Source organism: Lagenorhynchus albirostris, chromosome 6 (assembly GCF_949774975.1).
Source record: "Lagenorhynchus albirostris chromosome 6, mLagAlb1.1, whole genome shotgun sequence".
Classification (NCBI taxonomy): Eukaryota; Metazoa; Chordata; class Mammalia; order Artiodactyla; family Delphinidae; genus Lagenorhynchus; species Lagenorhynchus albirostris.
Window position 1 is genome coordinate 81,265,858 of NC_083100.1, and position 21,975 is coordinate 81,287,832.

Sequence of the window (21,975 nt, forward strand, 5' to 3'; positions counted from 1 at the left end):
AAGCAAAAAACAAACATTAATTGCCTGATGGTGTTAAGAGTGGAGGAGGTTGTTTTCTAGATGAAATTTAAAACTCTGCTACACAGATGCTGTCAATAAGTGGACTGAGAAGTACAATAAGTACTCCATTGAAGGTGGTACTTCTTTCACATTAAAGATGGGAGGCAGTGGTTAAAAGGTGGTGACTACCTGAATTTAATTCCTGGCTCAGTAACTTAGCTGTGTGACATAAGGCAAGTTACCTAACTTCTCTAAACTTCATTTTCCTGACCTGTAAAATGGGAAAAATAATAGTACTTTACACAATTGTTAGGACTAAATGAAAAACGTCACCGAGAGAGAACTCGACATGCTCCATGATGCTTGCTGTTATCATGCTGTGGTTAAAAGAAAAACAACTCTTGTGTTACAGAACATAATAATCAGAATTACTTGAGATACCCTTAACCTTTTGAAATGTAATAGTTTGTCAAGTTAGTGAAGGGACGACAAAACCTTTCAGTCGAAGGTGTACATACAGGTCAATAAAATTTGTTTGAAATACAGCATTATAGTCAAATACAGCAGTACACACTATGGAGCAATTTCTGAAATGTTACTACTTCTTACTACTCTCCCCCTGCCTCCCCAAAAAACAACCCTGGCAATAATCAACAAACAAAAAAACCCCACTAGGCACAGTTGCAAGTACCCTATTCAACATTTTTTTTAGAAGATAGAATGTGTGTGTGTACTGTATATATTATTTATTTTCTGTATATATTTTTTAAATGTGTCCTCCAGATATTTTAATTTTTCCCTTGGTCTTCTGCAAAAGGAAGATATGTAACACATCTTCAAATATACTTAGAGCTTTATCTTAATATTAATCATAATGATGATCTTGAATTACCAGGAGAAAAAAAGGGTACTCTCTTTAGAAAGGCAGAAAAATACAATTTGTAACTATTTTTACCTATACTCAATTACAAGATATCCCAGCACATGAAAGTTACCCCTTTGTTTAAAACAAACAAACCACCCCATCAAAAAACACACTCCAAGGACCCTAGAAGCTTATTGAACTACAAGTACCAATATTAGTTTCATCAGAAAAACCAAGAAATGGTGGTGTTGTCCAGTGGAGGACCTGTGCAAAAATAAACTCTTCAATTTAATAATGTAAAAACAAATATGTCACTAAAGTTCTTGAAAAGCACTGGAAAAATGTGTGTGCAAGTAACTGAAATCTGTGAAACAGTTATAATCACCAAGATATGGAAGGCTTAATTTTTCTATTTTACTTAAAAAACAAAAACAAAAAAACAAACTGGTGATCAGTTTCTGATAAATTCTGGATTTGCCACATCTCCAGAAACTGTACAAATACAGTTCTTTGTTTTATTTATATTATTTATAACATGTGTATCACAAGGCAAATTTTCTTCATGCTTTACTTCAGTAAAATGGAAATAAAAACCTTTCTCCAAAATCGGCACTAAAGTTGTTTTGAGTTCTTAATAGCAAGGAGATACATCCAACTAAAAGCAGAATGAACACAGTCATACTACACATCAAATCAAAATTATTTTCTTTATATCATCAGCAATGAGTAACTCCAGAGGTAGTATGGAAGAAACGAGCATGGATCCTATCAGGTCACAACCAATGAAGAAATTAAATTTATTTTTTCCTATGGTTTTGACCATAAATTGCTTTACATATTCAGGACCTGAATAAAAACCACTCTCAGCAGAAACCCTGGTCCATTAAATCAACTGACATATCAATTTACAACTTTCAGGACTGCAGATATAAAAAATGTAAAGTATAAAATTATGAAGTTTGAAATGGTTTTAATCATATTCATTAAAAATATTTACATTTCCCAGTACTTACTTGACAAAACCCCTTGCAATATAATTCTACTCTAAACTTTTATTTATAAAATGAGGCTAATTTATGAGATTTCAATGAATGTTATACTGCAAATTACTTACATTCTGTAAAATATTTTAAGAACTTTTCATATCAAAGGTAGTTTATATTGGATTATCTGAAACCCAATAGTGCCCACAGATGAGCTTCTTATAATTCTTTTCATTAATGCTTGGAAAGCACTGTGAAAATGAAAAGTGCTGTTAAGTGCTATCATCTCCCTTAAATTTTAACTTATACTGTGTGCACATTGTGAAATAAACACATATGCAGCATGTCCATGTTTTGATATGTATTTTTATTTCCCTGCAGTTTTCACTTATCAAGAACAAGTAACAGGGAAAGTTGTCTGAACTAGTGCATAAACAAACATTCTGAAACACCACTACACGTATCTAATATACAAGAACCGTATAAAAAAAGTCACTAAAACACTACACTGTGAAGGTGTCCAACGCTTACAGTCAGACGTTTTCCAACCCGTTACTTGCCTTGTAGCCACAGGAAACCTCTCCAAAACTGAAAAGACAAAATCTTGCCACGACCCCCCCCTCCCAGCACCCGGGATGGCTCGATATCTAGACCTCCAATGGTTACTGCAATCACACAATGCAGTACATACCTGGCAAAATATCCTTTATGTGGTGTGGTACAGGTAAAGCCAGTTAAAATATGCAGTCTTCAGATAAAATGTAATCCTTGAAAAATGTTCATACCTGCACAGTTTAAATGTGCTAGATGCATAATTTTTCCTAGTCCTTTTTTCTGTGTAATCATTTTTTATAAACTGGTATTATAAATAGAAATATACATTCAAAATATATGGAAAAGTGAGTTACTACATTAAATTTGCATGTATCGATCCATCCCTTTCCCCTGCACAGTAATAGAAAATACTATTTTGCCTTGAACTTCATATTTGACAGTGAAATGCCACTAAAGTATTTACCAAAAAGTCCATCTAGTCAAATTGTGAAACAAAATGAACCAAGTGAAAACTTTACAGTTCCTTTAGAAAAAAATTACAAGAATTTCATTTCCTAGCTATGAATCTTTAACTTTTTAGACACAAAGTTGGATTTATTTTTACAAGATACAAAATGTAAACATGGCAAAATAAATAGTTAAAACAAGTGATGCAGGATCCCATTTCATGCTCATGATCCCATTAAAGAATTATTTTTTAAAATCCATTCAGTTGCAAATTCAAGTGCAAAAGCATGATGATGAATATCTACTATTCAAGTAACAGAAATAATATTGATGATACAAATAAACTATATTACAAGGTAGTGATTTTCCCAATTTTACAAAATATACATCATATATCGATTTAACATCCGATATACTCTAGTCCATTTAGGTCCATTGTTACGCTCTGTGATCCACAGAGTGTCGCCTTTTGCATTCAGCTGGAATATGAATGACTGCACACCATCAGCACAGGTCAAAGCCACATGTTTTAGGTTATGTCACTTCCATAGCTACTGTTGTCTCTGCTATTCCATTTAAACCCAATCTTTCTGGTTCATGGTTCTCTCTATAATAAGGCAAAGAGTAAAATAAACATTAATACTCTATAGAATATGATGTGTATCACTTAGTATTTATAGATACATTTTTATGTAATTACAACAAAACACATACTGCAGAAGAACATCTCCCATTTTTATAATTTCTATACAGGAATGAGGAAACGTTTTCTTCAGCTAAAAAATCCTAGTAATTCCTAAGAACTTGATTATAACTATTTACTTAGGAAAGACAGTAATTTAACACAATATTTCAGTAGAAGCCAATGATAAATTACTTATGAAATATATAACATATGACAATCCAAGTGTTTTTACAATAGATGGAGCATATGATGCTCAAAAAGAATAATCATTTGGAGCACAATATTATTTAAATTATTTTCTACTATAGTTTAATTTTACAGCTTTACGGTCATGTAGTTATTAATCCATGCAAATCAATTTTTTTTATTCTCACGCATTAGTGTCACAGAAAGAAAAAATCTGAAATACATTATCATGGATTTAGTTAATTTCAGAATAGTCTCAATTTTAAAATATACATAGAATAATTTACTTTCCCTTTGTGTATAATACTGAAGAAAATACAAATTTTCATTTGAAAACTAAAGCTCTGGAAGCTAATAACAACTCTAGCCTTCCGGACTGTCTACACTACAAAGAAGTAATAGAAGAATAAATTAAGCTTCTAAAATAGACTGATGTATTTTTTCAGTTTGATGGTTCCCAAGTTGATGTGGGGTTTTTTCCTTTTTTTTTTTTTTTTTACAGTTCTGATTGGCATTTAAACATCCTACCAGTGACCTCAAACAAATGATCTAAGTCACAGAGCTTTAGACTAAGCAGATATTCAGTATCTGTTGAAAAGCAAGTCAATCAATTGACAAGACATCTATTGCTTGAGCAGTTAAAAAAAAAAAAAAGTATCTTTCCTCCCACAGGACAGCAGAAAGGGACAGAATGATACTTGAAACACACACAAACACACACACACACACACACACCTTGCTATGCTGCTGATGGCACTGCTAGGAGTAACCTTTGGCACTCTGTCCATACTGGCAGCAACTGTGGCAAGTTTTAAGGCTGTTGGCGATGGTGCTGAAGTCCGTGTATTGATATGCACATTGACTGGAGAAACAACACTGACGTTATTGAGGTGCACTGCATTTGTCAGGCAGGAATTGTTCATGGGAAGTGTTTGAGGACTGCTTGTGCACAATGCTGGGATTAAGTGGTTTGTAGTGGTGTGGCCAACTGTCCTTACAAGTTGTACAGCTGAAATCCCTGGGCTGGATGATAAAGCCATGTTGGTGGAGTATAATGTTTTAGAGGTTCCTGAAGGAGAAGGAAAAAAAAAATCGTTCCATTCAAGTCATGAGACATTAAACTTTTTAAAAAATTAGGAGCTTAAAAATAAAAAGAAATGCAAACATTTGTAATCTAGTTAAATACCAAATTAACCTTCCACATAACGGCCGCTCCAAAGAGACCTTCTGATTGGTAACATATTCACCTGTTTCAACCCCAAAGACACCCTCTTTCTACTAGCCTACACAAAAGGGTTTGCAAAGTATTGTCCTGCCTCCATATTTGGAAACTGTATAATAGGACAGAGAGGTCCTCTCTGGAGATTGAGGGCAGGTGCAGATGAAGGTTGGACTTCCATTAGAATTTACACATGCAAGAACATCAGTAAGGAAGGGCAATCACAATCATGGGTGTATGTAAAAGCAAGAGGAAAACCCTAGGGTCTGAGCAGTAGTTGAGAGTTGATAGGAACAGCAAATCTTTGAGGACTCGGTAGTAAGCAGCAGAAATACGTTCACAGCAATGCTGTATTTCATGAGGAGGAGTCAGAGAAAGCAGGCCTGTGAGTAGGTAAGACTGGGAAGGTAAACCCAATTTCCAATTTACTGATAAATTGTATTTCACCTTTTTATAAATGTACAAATGATTCAACGATGATGGTTAGCAATTAGCTCGATGTGTTGCCTAAGATGTGAGGCAACTGACAGTATGTGGATAAAACGAGGCAGGGTGAAGTGTTACATAGGTAGGAATCCAGTGGGTGTGGGAGGAAACAGGGAGCAGGCTCTATGTGAATTCTAGAAAACATCCAGCTATTCCACCATACATATCCATAGATATTATGAAGAGTCCAGATTGATTTCTTGTACGATGTTTTCCCTTGGATTTGAAAACCAAAAACCATACCTCAAATCACTGAGTTGCAACTTTGAGCTAGTAAGTATCACATGAAACAACAGGTTTACCTGAAGGCTGGACTACACCGTTTATGTTGTTGTGGCCAGTGTTCTGTTCCTTGGTTACCTCACTGCGACTTGGAACAGGTGCACTGACCACCGCAGATGCAGCAAAATGGGCGCTGGCTGAGTCAAGTGTTTTAGACATACAGTCAGAGGTGCTTGAGCCCTATAAAATAAACAAAATTAAACTCTCAGCTTTTTAGACATGAGTTCACGAACATGTTAAGAAATGAGCAAACTCAAGAGGCTGCTGCCTTTTTCATCTTGAACAGTTACAGGTGTTTAGGTTAAGAGATCTAGGACTCGATAGGCTATTTTCATCATATGAAACAGGAAAGCGACTAAAAACTGGGAAGCAATTATTTATGAGAAAGAGCTAGGGTAGTAAACAACCCAAACCTTTAATGCCCTATTCATTTTGCCAATAAGTGTTAATGAATGCCTTTAAAAATACTTGACAGTCTACATACTATGGGCAAAATGAAATAACAGAGATGACTAACAGTCATTTCTGTCCCAATGTAAAACTGTGTCTTAGCCTAATGTTTCAGTAGGTTGGACATACCTGAGATTCAGAAAAGGCAAACAAAGGCAAAGTTAATGGTCATATTCCTTTTGATTCTGTATTGAACTGCTTAGCTGTTACTAACAGCTTTTTAGTGGCTTAAACAACGTGAGTTTATTCTCATACAGTTCTGGAGGCCAGAAGTCCAAAATCAGTCTTAGAGGCTCTTATCAAGGTGTTGGCAGGGCTTTTTTTCTTCTGGCAATACAGTTTTATAAGGTATTTTTACTCTTATCCCGACTGTCAATCATTTAATGGTGCCTAGGAAAACCTCACCTAGTGGCAGTTTTTTTTCTTCAGGGAAATGTGATTCAAATAGGCAAAGGGCTATGTTGTCTGGATTTATGGCACAAGTCGAGACAATTACCTCTCAGCTCATGGGGCATGTTCACATGGCACTTAAATGCACAGGTTAGGAAGGAGTTAGGATAGTCATATCCTTGACAAAAATATTTTTGGAGGAGTAGGGGTGGGCGATGATGGTTCTAAGAGAATATAATCACTTCTATGAATTCTTAATAACCCTTCCAAAAATATGTACTTATTTCTTTCCTAAATTAAAAATACTATATTTGGCTCTAGTGCTCCTCTCATAAAATATAAACTAGTCACTTAAAATTATGTAAATGAACTGAAAAGACACTTAGGTTTGATCTCCAGAATCAAGAGTGGTAATGACAAGGTTATCTTCTGTGACCTGACTAAAATTTTCAAAAAAAGATATAATTATGAAAGAAAGGAATAGACATAACCATGATTAAAAGACAGGTTTACCTGTGCTTTTGGATGTGTCTGTTGCGAGGAATGCTGAGATTGCTGTTTCTGCTGAAGCTGAGCAAGTTGCTGCCTTTGCATTTGAACTAACTGCTGTTGATGAGTCTGAAATTGCTCTTCTGTGATACCCCCTGTCACTGGAAAAGGACATTAATTTTAGAAATACATATGTTTTAAAGTACCTTTAGCAACACAAGTAGAATACAATATGAAGTTATTCCACGATTAAGATGAAAAGCAATTTCAAATCACAATATACATCAGCAGCAAAGAACTGAATAAAAACGACAGACCTTTCAGCCAAAGTGGCTTATGCTAATATCTATGACCTTCTAATATCACATGCTAAAAAAGTTCCTATATGTAGATTTTACTGTATAACGTAGTTCAAATATAAGGATTCTCCCTTTTATTCAGACTTAAACCATAGTTTAAGCCAATAGATTTGATGTCTAAAATAAGTCCTATCTATAAAAACATGGGCTGGAAATCAGAGAAGTGTTCAGCATCCTCGGATGTAATCAACTATGCTGTTACCAACTGTTAACAGTTACTAAATGTCAAATAAAAAGAAGACATTTAAAACTTTTATTTAAAAAATTACTTAAGAAAAAGTTACAATAAGAAACACTTTTTTCAAAGAAATGTAAACAAACTTTCATTCACCACTGATATTTAAGGAGATCACTGATAAACTGATTTAGAGGACACAAAGCTATCTCCACAGAAGTCAGTATGTTACTAGAGTCACAAAACATTAAATCACATCAGAATACATGTACTACTAGAGTAATTTTACTCTATTTTTCTTCATTGCTTTCTTTCCTCTCTCCCAACTATTTCACTTAATCAACAAGTATTTACTATCTATGATGAAAAGTGCTGCATTAAGAGTTAAGAATGAATACAGGGAAAAAATAAATTAAAAAGAGGGTCCCTGCTATAAACTCCTACAGTGTAGTTGGGAAGAAAAGATACATATAAAGAAACACCAACTAATATGAGCCAACCTTTAAATGTAATCTAGCTATCTAATCTATATGACCTGAAGGAGTTTAGATAGGAGACTATACCTTCAACCTATGTTACTTAACTAGCCCCCGTCCCCAAGTTCTCCATTTAGTAGGATCATAAATGAGAAATTAAAAAAAAAAATTTGATGGTAAATTAGACATATAACAAGTTATGTAAAGTACAGCTTATTTTCTATGAAAAAGAATTAGGCCCCAGAGATGGACAAAGCTTTATATATACCTTCATTTCTGTTCTATAATGTTATCATTAAAATTAGTACTGGACTATCAGGAAAAAACAGTTCTGAGATAGCAATTTTATTTTTAGAAGATTAAAAAAACTGGGCCTATGATAGTGCTCACTCTAAAATTTTACTATTACCTGTATTTTTGAAGTACACATTAGTTATCTTACTGAATTACCAACAAAATCAAATGTCTTTCTTTGCACATGTTAAGTTCACTGCAAGTATTCTATTTTTAGATGAAAAAAAATTTAATTCTAAATTTAACATCTTCAAAATGAAATGAAAATGTGAAGTATTCATGAATTTCCAGCTGTTTTAAAACCTTGGGAGAGATGAAAAATAGTTTATTAGATACAAAGCCAGGAAGGAAAATCTTAAGTTAAACCCAAATAAATCTGTTTAAGTCCTATGTGTATAAACAGCGTACCAATTCAAAAGAAATGGACTTGGAATCTGATGTATGGTCTGCTCACTCAAATTCAGCATTATGTTTGTCCAGAGCTAAGATTTATGTTGTGATGAAAAGGTGAGAAGTCACAGTGGTTAATTTTAAGTGAGGAATAAACCAAATAAAGAGAATACACTTTTAGTAGCTATTTAAAAATTGAGAGAGAAATGAGAATCTTTTCTTTTTCCAAAAGCTTTTAAGTCAGACAATTATAAAATCTTACTAATCAGAATAAAGTATACATATAAATTACTAGAAAGAACAAATTGTATTCTTTTAATAAAAAAATTACTTTTGGTTAGTAGTCATTAGCTAACAAAGTGTTGCCAACTAGAGTATTCTACTTGCTTTTATAAAAAGATGATCACTTTATGTAGCTATTAAAAAGGGATGCTAATAAAATTTCCTGTTTTCTGGGGGGATATGTCTACTTACTGCCCTGACTTGTTGAAACCATTAATTTGCTCAGGAACCCCATCCTTTTCCCCATAGAAAACTCATAAAATCCCAACCAAGACGCAACTGAAATTACTCAAATAAATGTTCAAGTGTTGCCTAACTTTTTAAAACTCAGGCTGACTTTGATACCAAAATTCTCATCCCTGATTCTGTTATTAGTTGAAAACCACTGATATAAAACTTAATTCCAAAATATGGATATGCTTAAAATATTACATTCATTTTTTTTTCCTCTTCCCCCTCACCGCAAGCTCAGCATGTTGGATTCATTCTTGACATCTAGTTCTTTTTTTACTAAAAGGTGTTTTGTGCTTGAAAAATGCTTATGTTCCCCATTCAGAATTTTCTAGAGCATTAAACACTTTTAGACAAAAATAGCAATTAGTAATCATGACACAGAATTAGAACACATACAAAACATCCTCCCTAAATGACCTCTTTCATTTTGTTAGGGTGAGTGGAAAGTGGTAAGAAATGTATGGTTTTAATGACACAGACACAGTATTGAATTATCATCTTCAGGGTTGACTTACTAGTAGGTGGAGGATGGTAATGTGATTGAAAGCACCTTCTCCACTAATTATTTTTCCTTTCATAAATTACTGAAATACTTCCATAAGAAATTTATTTCTCACATTGGCTTTGAGTTATCAAGAGGCAAGCATTAAAATAACACCAGGAAAAGGTCATACTTAACAGTGTGAAGAAATCTCTTTAGGAATGAGATACAGAATAGGGGTCCAACTACGGATGGGTGGTAGTGGCATAAAGGGGAAGTGGGAATGTATGAAAAGAGAAACGATATCTGCTTCTCTTGCTTAGGGCCAAGCCAAGTTCTTTCTACTAGTTGCTCTCATGAGTTGCTAGCTTAAAAGTAAAATCCATGCTGGTCATCCATCTCCCCTACCCCACACCTCCAAGTCCTGTCAGTTTAAAAGTAACCACACTCTGATTGTTTTGTGAAGGCAATATTTCACTATTCCAGACAGACAGGAAGTGTTCCTTTCCCTAAGTAAGGAGTTTTGCAAATCTCCCTGGGTAACACATTCTAATAGGTCACATATTACAGAATTTCCCCTTTTACGTATGCAAATATGTCATTCTGTACATTAATAACACACTTGTATTTCTAAATATTTTGTGTATATAACTGACAGTCTGTTTTTCACTAAGCCTCTAACCTTTCTGGCTTTCTTTGTACCTGGCTCTTTACCTATCTTGGGTTTATCGGTCTGATTTACTCCTCAGATGAATCCATGTACTTTTTCTTAGAACACTTGTCACCATCCTTAGAATGTTGATTCTGTTTTCAAAGATCCTAGGCATCCCTCATTTCTTTCTTCACCTTTCAGGCATGTGGTTCCTATAAGGTGGTTCTGCTAGGTTGGTCCCTCATCACCTTTCCCTCTCATAATCCGACAGTGATCCATCAAAAACATACTCTAGGCATCTCCACTAGATTTTACACTGCTGTATTGATTCTAAAGCCCTAGATCACTGTTCCTTAAACCTGGGCCCATGGAGAATATATTCTTGAGTACGTGTGAAATCTTTACAAGTATTTGTCAACTCTGTACTGATGTTTCATTGATAAACTAATAAAAAGAAAAATCTAATCAAAACACCTTCTGTATTTTCTGGATGACCGCCCCACAACAGAAAATAAACATATGATTTTTGGGCTTGTACCTGCTGCCTTTTTAAAATAGTCTTTTAACTTTTAATGCAGTGTTTCTCAAAGTGGGCTAAGATGATGAATTCTTGGGAAGCCATGAATTTTTAAAGACACTAGCTGAGACCAAGTTTTTGTAGCTTAATGAAGAACATCTAATGTGGTAGGAAAGATTATCTAAAAGTCGAAATGAATATATTATTCAGCACTTCTTCACCTACCAGGCAGGTCTTTGTTATAAAAGTTTTAATACATGCTTTGTTGAAGCAATGCTGACTATACGCAATTTTTGTTTGTTTTAAAAGCTAGATCTGGGGCTATATGGAGGGGGAGAGAGATCCTATTTTAAACCTTCTAGGTCATAGCAAGGAATCAGGTAAAAGTTCACATAAAAACACTGGAGCTACTCTGAGGACAAATCTTCCAATCCATGAAAGACGACATTACCTGTCCAGGACTACACATCCTATAATGTAACTAATGAATAAACTGAAAAACTGTGGGGATAATAATGAGGGTGAAGATGGGAGGTGAGACGGTGAAGGGGGTGGGGAATGAGGAACAAATGAGATGTGAAGATAAAGAAAACAGACTAAAGATCCACTTAAACTTCCGACATCCAAGCTAAATAGTTATAACTGAAATTTCAATATTATTTCCTTTAGCAGTCAAACTAAAATCTTTTAAACTCCTGAAGTCTGAATCCATTTCCTACCCTTAGAAGTGACCCTAACTAAAAAAATAAATCCTTGTGAGTACCTTAGCTAGTTGTTAAAAACATAGTTTTACCTTTCTTAAAACTTTTATGCTTGCAAACATTTTATGGCAATTTTAAAAAGAATGGGAAAAGACACTGGAAAAATTAAAAACCAGGAATTTCTCTTGGAAAACTGCCCAAAATGTTGCTGATTTTACAAACTGGTAATATTAAGATATTTGAATCTGGTCAAAAGCTTCAAGAAGAGTTGCTAGTATCTATCTATTCAGTATACAATACAAATGAGAAAAGAAAAAACATGTTAACTTGCAACGATACTTTAGTCTAAACCAAGATTAAAAGTAAATTAATCCTTAAAGATGCTAAAAAAAAAAAAAAGCAAATTAATCCAGCCCTTCAAGTCTGAACAAGCAATGCTACTTTTAGATGTGAAATATATTTGCTTAAGGTTAGGATTTAAGAATAGTGTCTCAAAAGAATAGTTAAATACTGCAGTTTCAAATGACTGAAAACTTTACCACCTATTTATATAAAGAATATAATATCTGTCATGTATAATCCACGTATAAGCTCCTTGAAGGTAAGGATTATTGTCTTCTAAAACTCTGCAACTTTTAAACACTTAACATAGTGCTTTGCATATATTAGATCCTAAATAATTATGTATAAACTTAATTTTCCTTGGTTATCCACTTGCTATGTTCAGCACATCTATCTTTCCTTTCTGTCCTGCTTCTATTCTTTGAGAAGAGATTTTCAATTAAGAAAACATACTTTTATTTAACAGTTAACTAAATGAAGTCTTTAGTTCTTACTAATAACTATGACACACAGTTCTATTTGTTTCCCTTTAAGTCCATTCAGTACCGTATTGAAAATAATAATTAGAATACGTTCAGGACACAGAGATTATGACTTGAAAAACATTAACTGGGTTAAGAACAACATAAAAGTAAGAAAATACTTTGCCATTGGCCCTCAAGTTCAAGGTTGTTGTTTTTTTTTAAAGAACTAAGGAACTTGTGATACAAATAAATATTATTGTCAAGTATATCAGGTTTCTATTTATTTTTTCCCCCATTATTTATTTATTTTTAAAATTTTTATTGGAGTACAGTTGCTTTACAATGTTGTGTTAGTTTCTACTGTACAGCAAAGAGAATCAGCTATACGTATACGTATATACATATACGTATACATATATACATATACATATATGTATATACATACACATATACGTATATACATATACATATCCCCTCTTTTTTGGATTTCCTTCCCATTTAGGTCACCACAGAGCACTGAGTAGAGTTCCCTGTGCTATACAGTAGGTTCTTATTAGTTATCTATTTTATACATAGTATCAATAGTGTATATATGTATATATGTCAGGTTTCTATTTCTGATTAAATCCTTTATTTGCCGGGATTTCCCAGCTGTGAAACAGAAAATTCAGTACTTGACTCTCTGCCAGGTAACTGACGAATATCAGTCCTGTTACTCTTAAAGACATGCATGCTCTCCTGATCAAGTCCACGAAGAGTAAGCAGAAGGCAAAAGTGTTAGACACACAGATTAAAAGAAACCAAATATATGAAGATTCAATTCTTTTGTACATGTCCATCAAATATAAAAATATAACTTAAAAAAATTCCTATAACCTTCTCTTTAGGTAGAAAAGGAATTTCTATCAATATTTACTGAATTATAACTGAATCCACTTAAAATGATCTATCCAGAACTGAGAAACTATGTAATGAATATAACTGGTACAGGTGGGTACTTAAAACTGCCACAGGCGAACTCCCTGGCAATCCAGTGGTTAGGACCCCGCACTTTCACTGCCGTGGGACCAGGTTTGATCCCTGGTAGGGGAACTGAAGTCCCACATGCGGCATGGCGTGCCCCATACAAACAAAAATACTGCCATAGCTTTTCAGCTGTTTACAAAACTGCTGTTAAAAAGACTTGTTTCATTATGAATTTATACACTGTGCCTAACATTTTGAAACAAAAGAAATTTGTTAAAAACAAAACACCTTGTGGCCTCAATGACTAGAGGGTCATAGTTAGCAGAGAAAAAAACTTGAACAAAATCCTTTACTCTAGTAATAAAAAATTAAATACATATTTGAAAGATCTGATTCTAAAACATTGATTCTAATGTAGCTTAGCTGTTGCTTAAACCTTGAACTTTTTTAAGGGAAGAAAGAAATGGTACTAAGTTGAGACATAGTACCATTACATAACATACATAAACATAAGGCAGGAAAAATTACACAGACCAAAACTACTATTTTTTTTCTGATGGTAGGGGAAAGGCAAAAATAAAAAAAGCCTTATTATCTACGATGTTAGCATTGCATATTTGTGATTTAAGTTCCCTGAGAAGTGCATGCATGCCTAAAATAATACTTTAAATGCTTATTTTATGCTGATATATGGTAGTGTCATAAAATTCTAGAACTGACTGTATGGAATTATTTACGTTACATTCTGAATCCATACATACAGAGTACTGATGATATAATAACATGCGCAACAAACATTTTCTGGAAAACAGTCGAGTCACATAGATCTGGAGTGTATCAGGAATGTACAGTAGAAAGCTGCAAATATTTGGCCATATTCAACTTAAGAAGGAACATATTAAAATCACTTTTTTGTTACGGTATTCATTGGTAGAGAAAAACTTCAATCGATGGTCAAATCTAATTATAAATGCCTATATATGATGTTTTTAAACTCACTTTTTGGCAAAAACTATTGTGAGTAATTTTTGGTACAGGAATTCCAGTTAAGTTAAATAATTTGAACAATGTCTTAGAGTTGGCTCAAAAAAAGATTTGACCTAATATTCGTCAACTTCCTACTATTTTTAGATTTCTAAGAATCCTGCAACCTGAAGTCATAATAGGTATTTATCCATCTGAGCTTCAAAAGGTCATTAAACTTCACAGACTCATGAACTTTATATAACGGGATGCCATTTTCCTTACCTAAATTCGTTTGGGAGAAAATTAACCAACTAATTTGGAGAAATGATATGCCACCTTCCAATCATTCAAACAAATCCAATTTTCCATAACAACCTTTAAATAGATAAATGTCTAAGTCAAGTTTGAAAATAAACAGTTCAGTAATTAAGAAAGACGGAACACTATTGAGACCAAATGTCAACCTAAAATGATTTAAAATCACTTTGAAGAAGTTTAACAACAATTTTGCATACTAAAATGCACCATCTAGGAAATAATTTAGAAATATATATATTTTAGAGAAAGAAAGAATATCAATAGTATAAGTCAAGCCACATCTAGCTTTGCCTCTGGGTACCACGCATTTTTTGCAATGTATACATTACAAAGACATTTATAAATTATACATACTTGTATACATGTGATAAAGAGAAGACTATCCACAGAAGAAAACAAATCAAGATTACATTTTAGATCCTCTAGATGTTATATTATTTTATAATGCCTATGTATATTAATTTGAATACAATGTCTCTTAAGAGGAAAAACCTTTCCAATCTCAATTAGAGAGGTAAGTTATCAGACCAAAATTACAACTATTCATAGGGAACCTCTTTAAAAATCATTTTTCAGAAAGAAAACTTTTAATGGTACTCCTGAGAAGCAATGCTTACATTTAAGCAAAGTTAATATAATAAAATGAAAATTTTCTTTAACAAAAGCAGACAGTATTGTGCTATGATGATCTGAAAGCAGCTTATAACCACTTTGCCCACAGGGAATTCCCTATGCATTGTGCCTACACATTCACCATACCAGGCACACACATTCAAAATACAAGCCAGTGGTTTTATAGGTATCAGTTAGGACATTTTGGTTAAAATGTGAACCACAATAATAGAGTTTACTTTCTTAGGTTGGAAAAAAAATGTAATAGGTTAAGATAAAGTTCCTTTCCTCAGTAGGATCATGAAAATAAACCTTCAAAATTCACCCTGAGAGTCTATTTAGTGGATAATGAAAAATTAAGGAGAAGAGGATATACTTTTAACAAAGTGACAACTTACCTGATATGCCATTCTTGCTGGTGTTCAATAAAGCTACAGATGCTGCAGAAACTCTTTTATTGTTCACAGTCTGCCCTGGTTTTCTTGAGGTACATTCTTCACTATCACTGTCCTGTAAATTTAGTAGCCTTGGCTGGAAACACTGTAGTCGACATGATCTGATATTGCTTAATATTTCAGAAAGGGACAGTCTATTTTCACAATGTTTACTGGAAGCATTGGTCCGAGAGAAATTAGAAGAAAAGTCTATAGTTTGGGAAGCGCTTGAAAAACCATTCAGCATTTCAGGGTCTATCTGTTTCAGGACTGGGTCATGTTCTGTGGATATCCGGTCCATTATGACCCTGAAAAGCAATATAAAGCCAAATATTACCTAGAAGAACTTAACAACATTTTCTTTATACCCTCCCTTCCAGCTTGTAAACAAAAACCAGGTCAAAACAAATAGTTTACCTTCCACCTCTGCCAATTCGCCTCCTTGCAAATCCTATACATCTTCTCGGGACTGTGAGCATTGTAAGGCAATGCCTGTATCTCAACTTATCCAAATCTACCAATTCTGAATTTTCAAACGAATGGTTAGTTTGGTCCAAACGAGGCTGCAAAAAAATAAATAAATAAATAAAAATAAAATAAAATAAAAACTCATGGAATGATTCTGAAATGAAGAAAAGTTAAATCATGATAAAAATAAAGTAACTACAGCATTAGCAGAGCAATTAAAATTTAGATATAAAACTTTAAAATTAGGGTTTAAATATTAACCAGGTAAAATTCTACAAAACTGACTTAAAAGTTCACTCACCAAAATAACTCAAACTAAATTTAGTTTATGACTACAAATACATTTAAGATAATATTATATTTTAAAAGAAATATATCTTTAAAGAATAATGTGGCTTTTAACATTTATGTAGAAAAGTAGAGATAATGAAGTTAGTAATTTATAGACTTCCTACAGAGATAAACTAAAAGGAAATTTTTTGGAGTAAAAATTGCACTTCAAGAAGGTATGCATGTGTCAAATTCATACTTCCTCTTTACTTGTAAGAACATACAGTCCATTTCTTTGCCTTCCTATTTCTTCTAGCATTCTATTTTTCTATGTTACCACTTTCTGTCTCCTTTTTCTCAAACACATAACTTATAAACAATTCTCTACACCTCCCCTACATTAAATACATACATACACACACACACACACCTGAAAAAGCTGTAAGTGTATATGTTTACCATAATGCAACAAGACAAAAGGTCTCCAAAAGCCATATATGAGAGCCATCCTCACTACTCCATCGTTACACCTTACTTGAAACCTTAGCATCTGGAAGTGAGGGTCATTCCTTGATATAATATGCACCAAAACTTGACTTAACAGCACAAAGCATTTTCTAAGTGGGACAAAAAGTTATGAATATAATTATTTGACAATATATTGCCATGGGGGAGGTTTAAAAATGATTCCTTTATGTTTGATACTTACTGGGTTTGTATGGAAAAGATGGGCTTGCCCGAAAGTAAATTTCAATAAACACTCATCAGCCATCTAGGGTTCCATTAGAGATTCTGGGCTCCCCTAACTCCAGCAATGACATAGTGAGTAGCTGTCGTAACTGCTGAAGTAATAGTTAAAGCCCAAAGTGAGCTAGATTTCTAAAATACGAGCAGTTATCAATTTCCAAATAAAGCGTTCTGATCTCCTTTGAAAGGACTCAGTACCTTCGAGCATCTTTTACTGGTATCTGCATAGGGGATATTAAATAAAAAATGCTGATTGACTTCCCATTTTTAGATCAAGACTAAGTCACCCTGACATGAGTTACCTGTTAATTCCAGTTCACAAAAACACCACAAAAAATAAAGTTCTTACAGCATAATACTGGCATCCTGCCCGCCTCCTGAAAGCACAGGGACCATCAGGATCATTTTCTTCTTCAGGTTCTGATATTGGGGACGGTACCTAGAAAAAGAGGCATGAAGCATTCCATTTAGGAGTTATCAAAAGTCAACAATCTTTGTAATGGTCTAAAATTAGAATCTGATCACAAACAGTGAATCACTCCTATATTACATACAGTAGGCAGTGAATTCCCCAAAACATTTAAAGATTAGCAAAATTTTTCTATGGTTAAAAATCATTATTCTTAATGGACTGGTTCTTGCAGGTAAGCTCACATGGTATTATTGCCTAACTGTTTCTGAACATGCAAGGATTATAGGCTTAAAAAGAATTAGTATGGTTTTTATATATCCCATTTACATTTTGTAAATATTATACGTGGCCATAAATACTTTGTAATAATAGTTATGCTTCACCTATAAGTAGAGATGTTTTTACACAATAACTTTATTTCTCTATAATAAAGCCCAAAACTAGGAAGATAAAAAAGGTTTATGAATAGCCTCCCATCCCCAAAAGCCAAAAAGGTCATACATTTCACTCAAAGGGGAGTCCCTTATTTCCCCTCATTTTTATAAATCACTTTTTAAATTTAGCAGATCAGAAGCAGAGAATCAGAAGAGGAAAGAGGACCCGCTAAAAGGTAAGCAGACTGGTTGCAGAGAGAAGTACTAAGCCCAGCACCTGACAGCAAAAGAATAAAGACTTTCAAAAAGCTGTCACATATTAAAAAGCATAGGACCAAGTGATACTAGGTCAAATATCCCTACATAATCTGAGTGGACCTCTAGGGCAGCACTGATATATTATACAACAGCAAACTTTATAAATGTCATCAAAAACAGATTAAATGAAATACAAATATACTCTGATATGGCAGGGAAATAATATGGTTTAGATAAATTTCTACCCATAATGGTTAAAATTAAAAAAAAAAAAAAGTTTTAGTACTTAAGTTTCAGTTGTCTCGCAATTTCACTTTGGAGTACATCTCTTTTTCTGACAACGCTGACTCAACCATATTTACTTGCAAATTACCTCACGAATCCCTCTCTTCCTATTTTGAGAGGAAAAATGCTTTCTCCACATTATTTCCAAACTGTGGTAATTACCACTGAGCAGGGTCATCCAGGGGAGAAAGGCATTTGTTTGAGGTTCCAATATACCTCCACCAACACTATGGGGGAGACACAGAAATAGTAAGCTGGGGCTAATTCTTCTTCCTGGGGAACAAAACCCAAACCTGAAATTTGAAAGGAAATCCCAAATGTGAATTTTACACTTTGATTCCTTTACAAATCATCTACCTCTTTTAAAATATATACAGGAGATGTCACAAAGCCTCAGAAATTTTTTGCATCCCTTCCTCCTGACTACCCCAGGAGGGGATTCCAGGATTTGGTCTGAGACATAGGAAGAGAGAGCTGATGTTAGGAGAATCAGAAGCATGATCGAGAAGAGGCTGGGTTTTTATTCTGCTCTGCTGCAAATCAGTTGGAGAAGTCTGGTTAAAATGCTTGTTCTCTTAAGGCTCCCTATTCCTTTGTTCTTGTTTATTGGACAAAGAAGAAGCATATATTATTTTAATTATCTTTTTAGCAATAAAATCCTGATTTTGTAAGAGCTACATTCCAAATAGCTGCCTCACTGAATAATGTCCAACTCTAGGTACATGCCTACCTACAGTTTAGCAACAGGGGAATACCATTATAAAAATTAATGTTGTCAAAGACCTAGTATAAGGACTCAGAGGAACCTAAAAGTTTCAAAATGCAATTTCATGTGGGAATGGGAACTATATGAATAAACATATGAATTTAGAACAGAAATGAAGATCCCTTAATAGATGAGGAATATATGACTAGTATGCTGAGTGTGTCTATCAGGATGGATGGACTGATTCTAGCAATAAGGGAAAAGATTCTACTGGACATAGTATCCCCCTGGCATCATTCTTAAAGGGCTGGGAGTGTATAGCAAAACTTTACTGGCTTTTATAAATGCATTTATCTAACTATGTCATTTCTTACTTAAAATTCTTTAGGAACTTCTCAGTATATATAATGTCGATAGAGGCCATTTGCCATCTGACTACTACTCCAGGCATCATTCCGTTCACCTCTCTTCCCCTTTGTGTTTTATGCTCCAGCAATGCCAAACTGCTAGCAGTTCCCTCTAATATGCTGTTTTCTCTGCCTTGAGGCCTTCCCTACATCTTCTACCTGGGAAAGACCTACTATTTGTTCTCTCATTCCTTCAACTGTCATCTAATTAATGTCCCATGACTATTCAAAGCCCTGCCTGAGTCTAACTACATGATCCTCTGACAATTTTAATAAATGATTTCATTTAAGTGCTTTTTAAGGGCATACGAAATTAAACACATTTTTGTGCATTTGTTACAACGCGTAGGAATGCTAAAATATTATCTGGGGTAGAAAAACTAAATCATCTACAAAAGAATAAAACTAATATAATCTAGCCAAAGGGGACAAGTTTTATGTAAACTCTAGATTTTAAATAGTTACAACAACAAGGTGTTTTATGAACTGTCTTGCTTCCAAACATATCTGTCATGTTGGTTAAAAAAAAAAGTTTTTTAAATCAAGTAAGTCAAAATGTTAAAATATGATAAAGCTTGTGATAGTACTCTCTTTAGGTTGCCTACAACATACGGAAAAGAAAAAAGGAGGGCATTGCTAGATCAGGTGCTAAACAATATATGTTTTAAATTGATCCTTTAATATATAAAATAAGGTCTTGTTTTAAAGATAGCACATATGAAACAAAAATTAAGATTTTTACACTGCAAACATTTTGCTATAAAACTGTTGTGATATAACCAAATAATTATGTTCACAAGTTAAAACTTGAACCAGTTCTAAATTTTCTTTAGAATCAAATAGTTATTGCCAAACAAATTAGCAGAATTTACATTAAAAGTTGTAAAATACAATGCTGGTGGAATTATTGTTGGTGAATATTTACAATGATGTATTAAATGTCTTAAAATATTTATAATCTTTAGTTCAGGAATTCCATTTCTAATAATCTATTTTAAATACAGAGGGAAAAGGTAGAGATGTTAATTTTTATAAAAGGGAAAGCTGAAAACCACCTAAATGCTACACAACAGAATAAACTTTATTCAACTGATAGAAAATAACAGAAGCAAATACCATTTCAGTAACAAACATAAATAATGTGGAAACTGTTTATGTCATAACATTAGGTGAAGAAAGCAAGAATCAAAACTCTAAGATGTCAATTATGTTTTAAAATATAGCAATACAAAAGACTAGAGGAAAATGTCTTTAAAATAGTTTTAAAACAAGCACCTGTGGAAATTCATCTTCATCTGAGCTGTGAAAGTCATACTGCTTAATGTCACTCTTATTGATCACAGGCAGTGTCTCAGGAGCGGGCTGCTGAGACGCTAGCAAAGCCTCTGCTTTAGGCTTCTTTGGGTACTTCTTCTTTTGACGAACCACATCAGAAGCCTCTTCTTTCAAAGACAAATGATGCGGGTGCTGTTTACATGACGATTTTTCCCCCAAAAGGAAGAAATGAAAATCATTTTAGAAAGCACGAAAAACTATACTGCTCTTTAAAAAACATACATTTTTACCCCAGAGGTGATTTTACTTTCTGGTTTTAATATGCAAAAATTATTATGTGACCATAAACTGAAAAATGTTTTGCTTTCACAAATTACAGTGAAAAATAATTATGACACTTAAATTTACTTTTTACATTGTTATCAATACTTAAACTAAGATGTTAATGATTTTTAAAAATTGTTCTATTATGCAATCCAGCATTTAAAAAGTATTTAAATTATATTTTAATTTTATTTAAATCTACTAATTAATGATGAAAATTAACAACTATTTTTATTTTTAAAATGACTTGAATTAGATTATAAATTCATAAATTCATTTCTATGCTCATTTTCAATTTTTAAAAATGTCTACCTGTGGGGTAACTTTTTTTGAGACAGATAAACTTATTAATTAGGAAAAAAACTTCACTTTTTCAAATGAATAATTACTGCCTCAACTGAACAATAATCAAACTGTTCTCAGGTACCCCAGAGTTCAGTGGTGGTATGTGAGAGGCCATCTGGCAAAGAGACTGACTGATGGGGTGGGTTCTAGCACCCACCTCTCCTCAACAGAGCAGCTCTGTTTCTGTTTTAACATATTGCCATTCTTTTTTTTTTTTTTTTTTGGCAGTACGCAGGCCTCTCACTGCCGTGGCCTCTCCCGTTGCGGAGCACAGGCTCCAGATGCGCAGGCTCAGCGGCCATGGCTCACGGGCCCAGCCGCTCTGCGGCATGTGGGATCTTCCCGGACCGGGGCACGAACCAGTGTCCCCTGCATCGGCAGGCGGACTCTCAACCACTGAGCCA

General features: G+C 33.8%; 1 protein-coding gene across 2 annotated transcripts in view; it reads right to left on the bottom strand.

Annotated features, from left to right (window-relative positions):
- Positions 1-1,553: 1,553 nt before the first annotated feature.
- Positions 1,554-21,975, bottom strand: part of EPC2 (enhancer of polycomb homolog 2) — a 107,543-nt gene continuing 87,121 nt past the window's right edge. Inside the window, exons 7-14 of one of the 2 annotated variants that reach the window (XM_060152939.1) lie at positions 20,903-21,094; positions 17,535-17,624; positions 16,118-16,263; positions 15,665-16,008; positions 7,062-7,198; positions 5,729-5,888; positions 4,457-4,790; positions 1,554-3,457 (exon numbers count right to left, since the gene is read on the bottom strand). In XM_060152939.1, coding sequence (XP_060008922.1) covers positions 3,385-3,457; positions 4,457-4,790; positions 5,729-5,888; positions 7,062-7,198; positions 15,665-16,008; positions 16,118-16,263; positions 17,535-17,624; positions 20,903-21,094 — 1,476 coding nt within the window. In that variant the 3' untranslated portion in view covers positions 1,554-3,384. The remainder of the gene's footprint in view (positions 3,458-4,456; positions 4,791-5,728; positions 5,889-7,061; positions 7,199-15,664; positions 16,009-16,117; positions 16,264-17,534; positions 17,625-20,902; positions 21,095-21,975) is intronic. The other variant, XM_060152941.1, reaches the window with a different exon arrangement.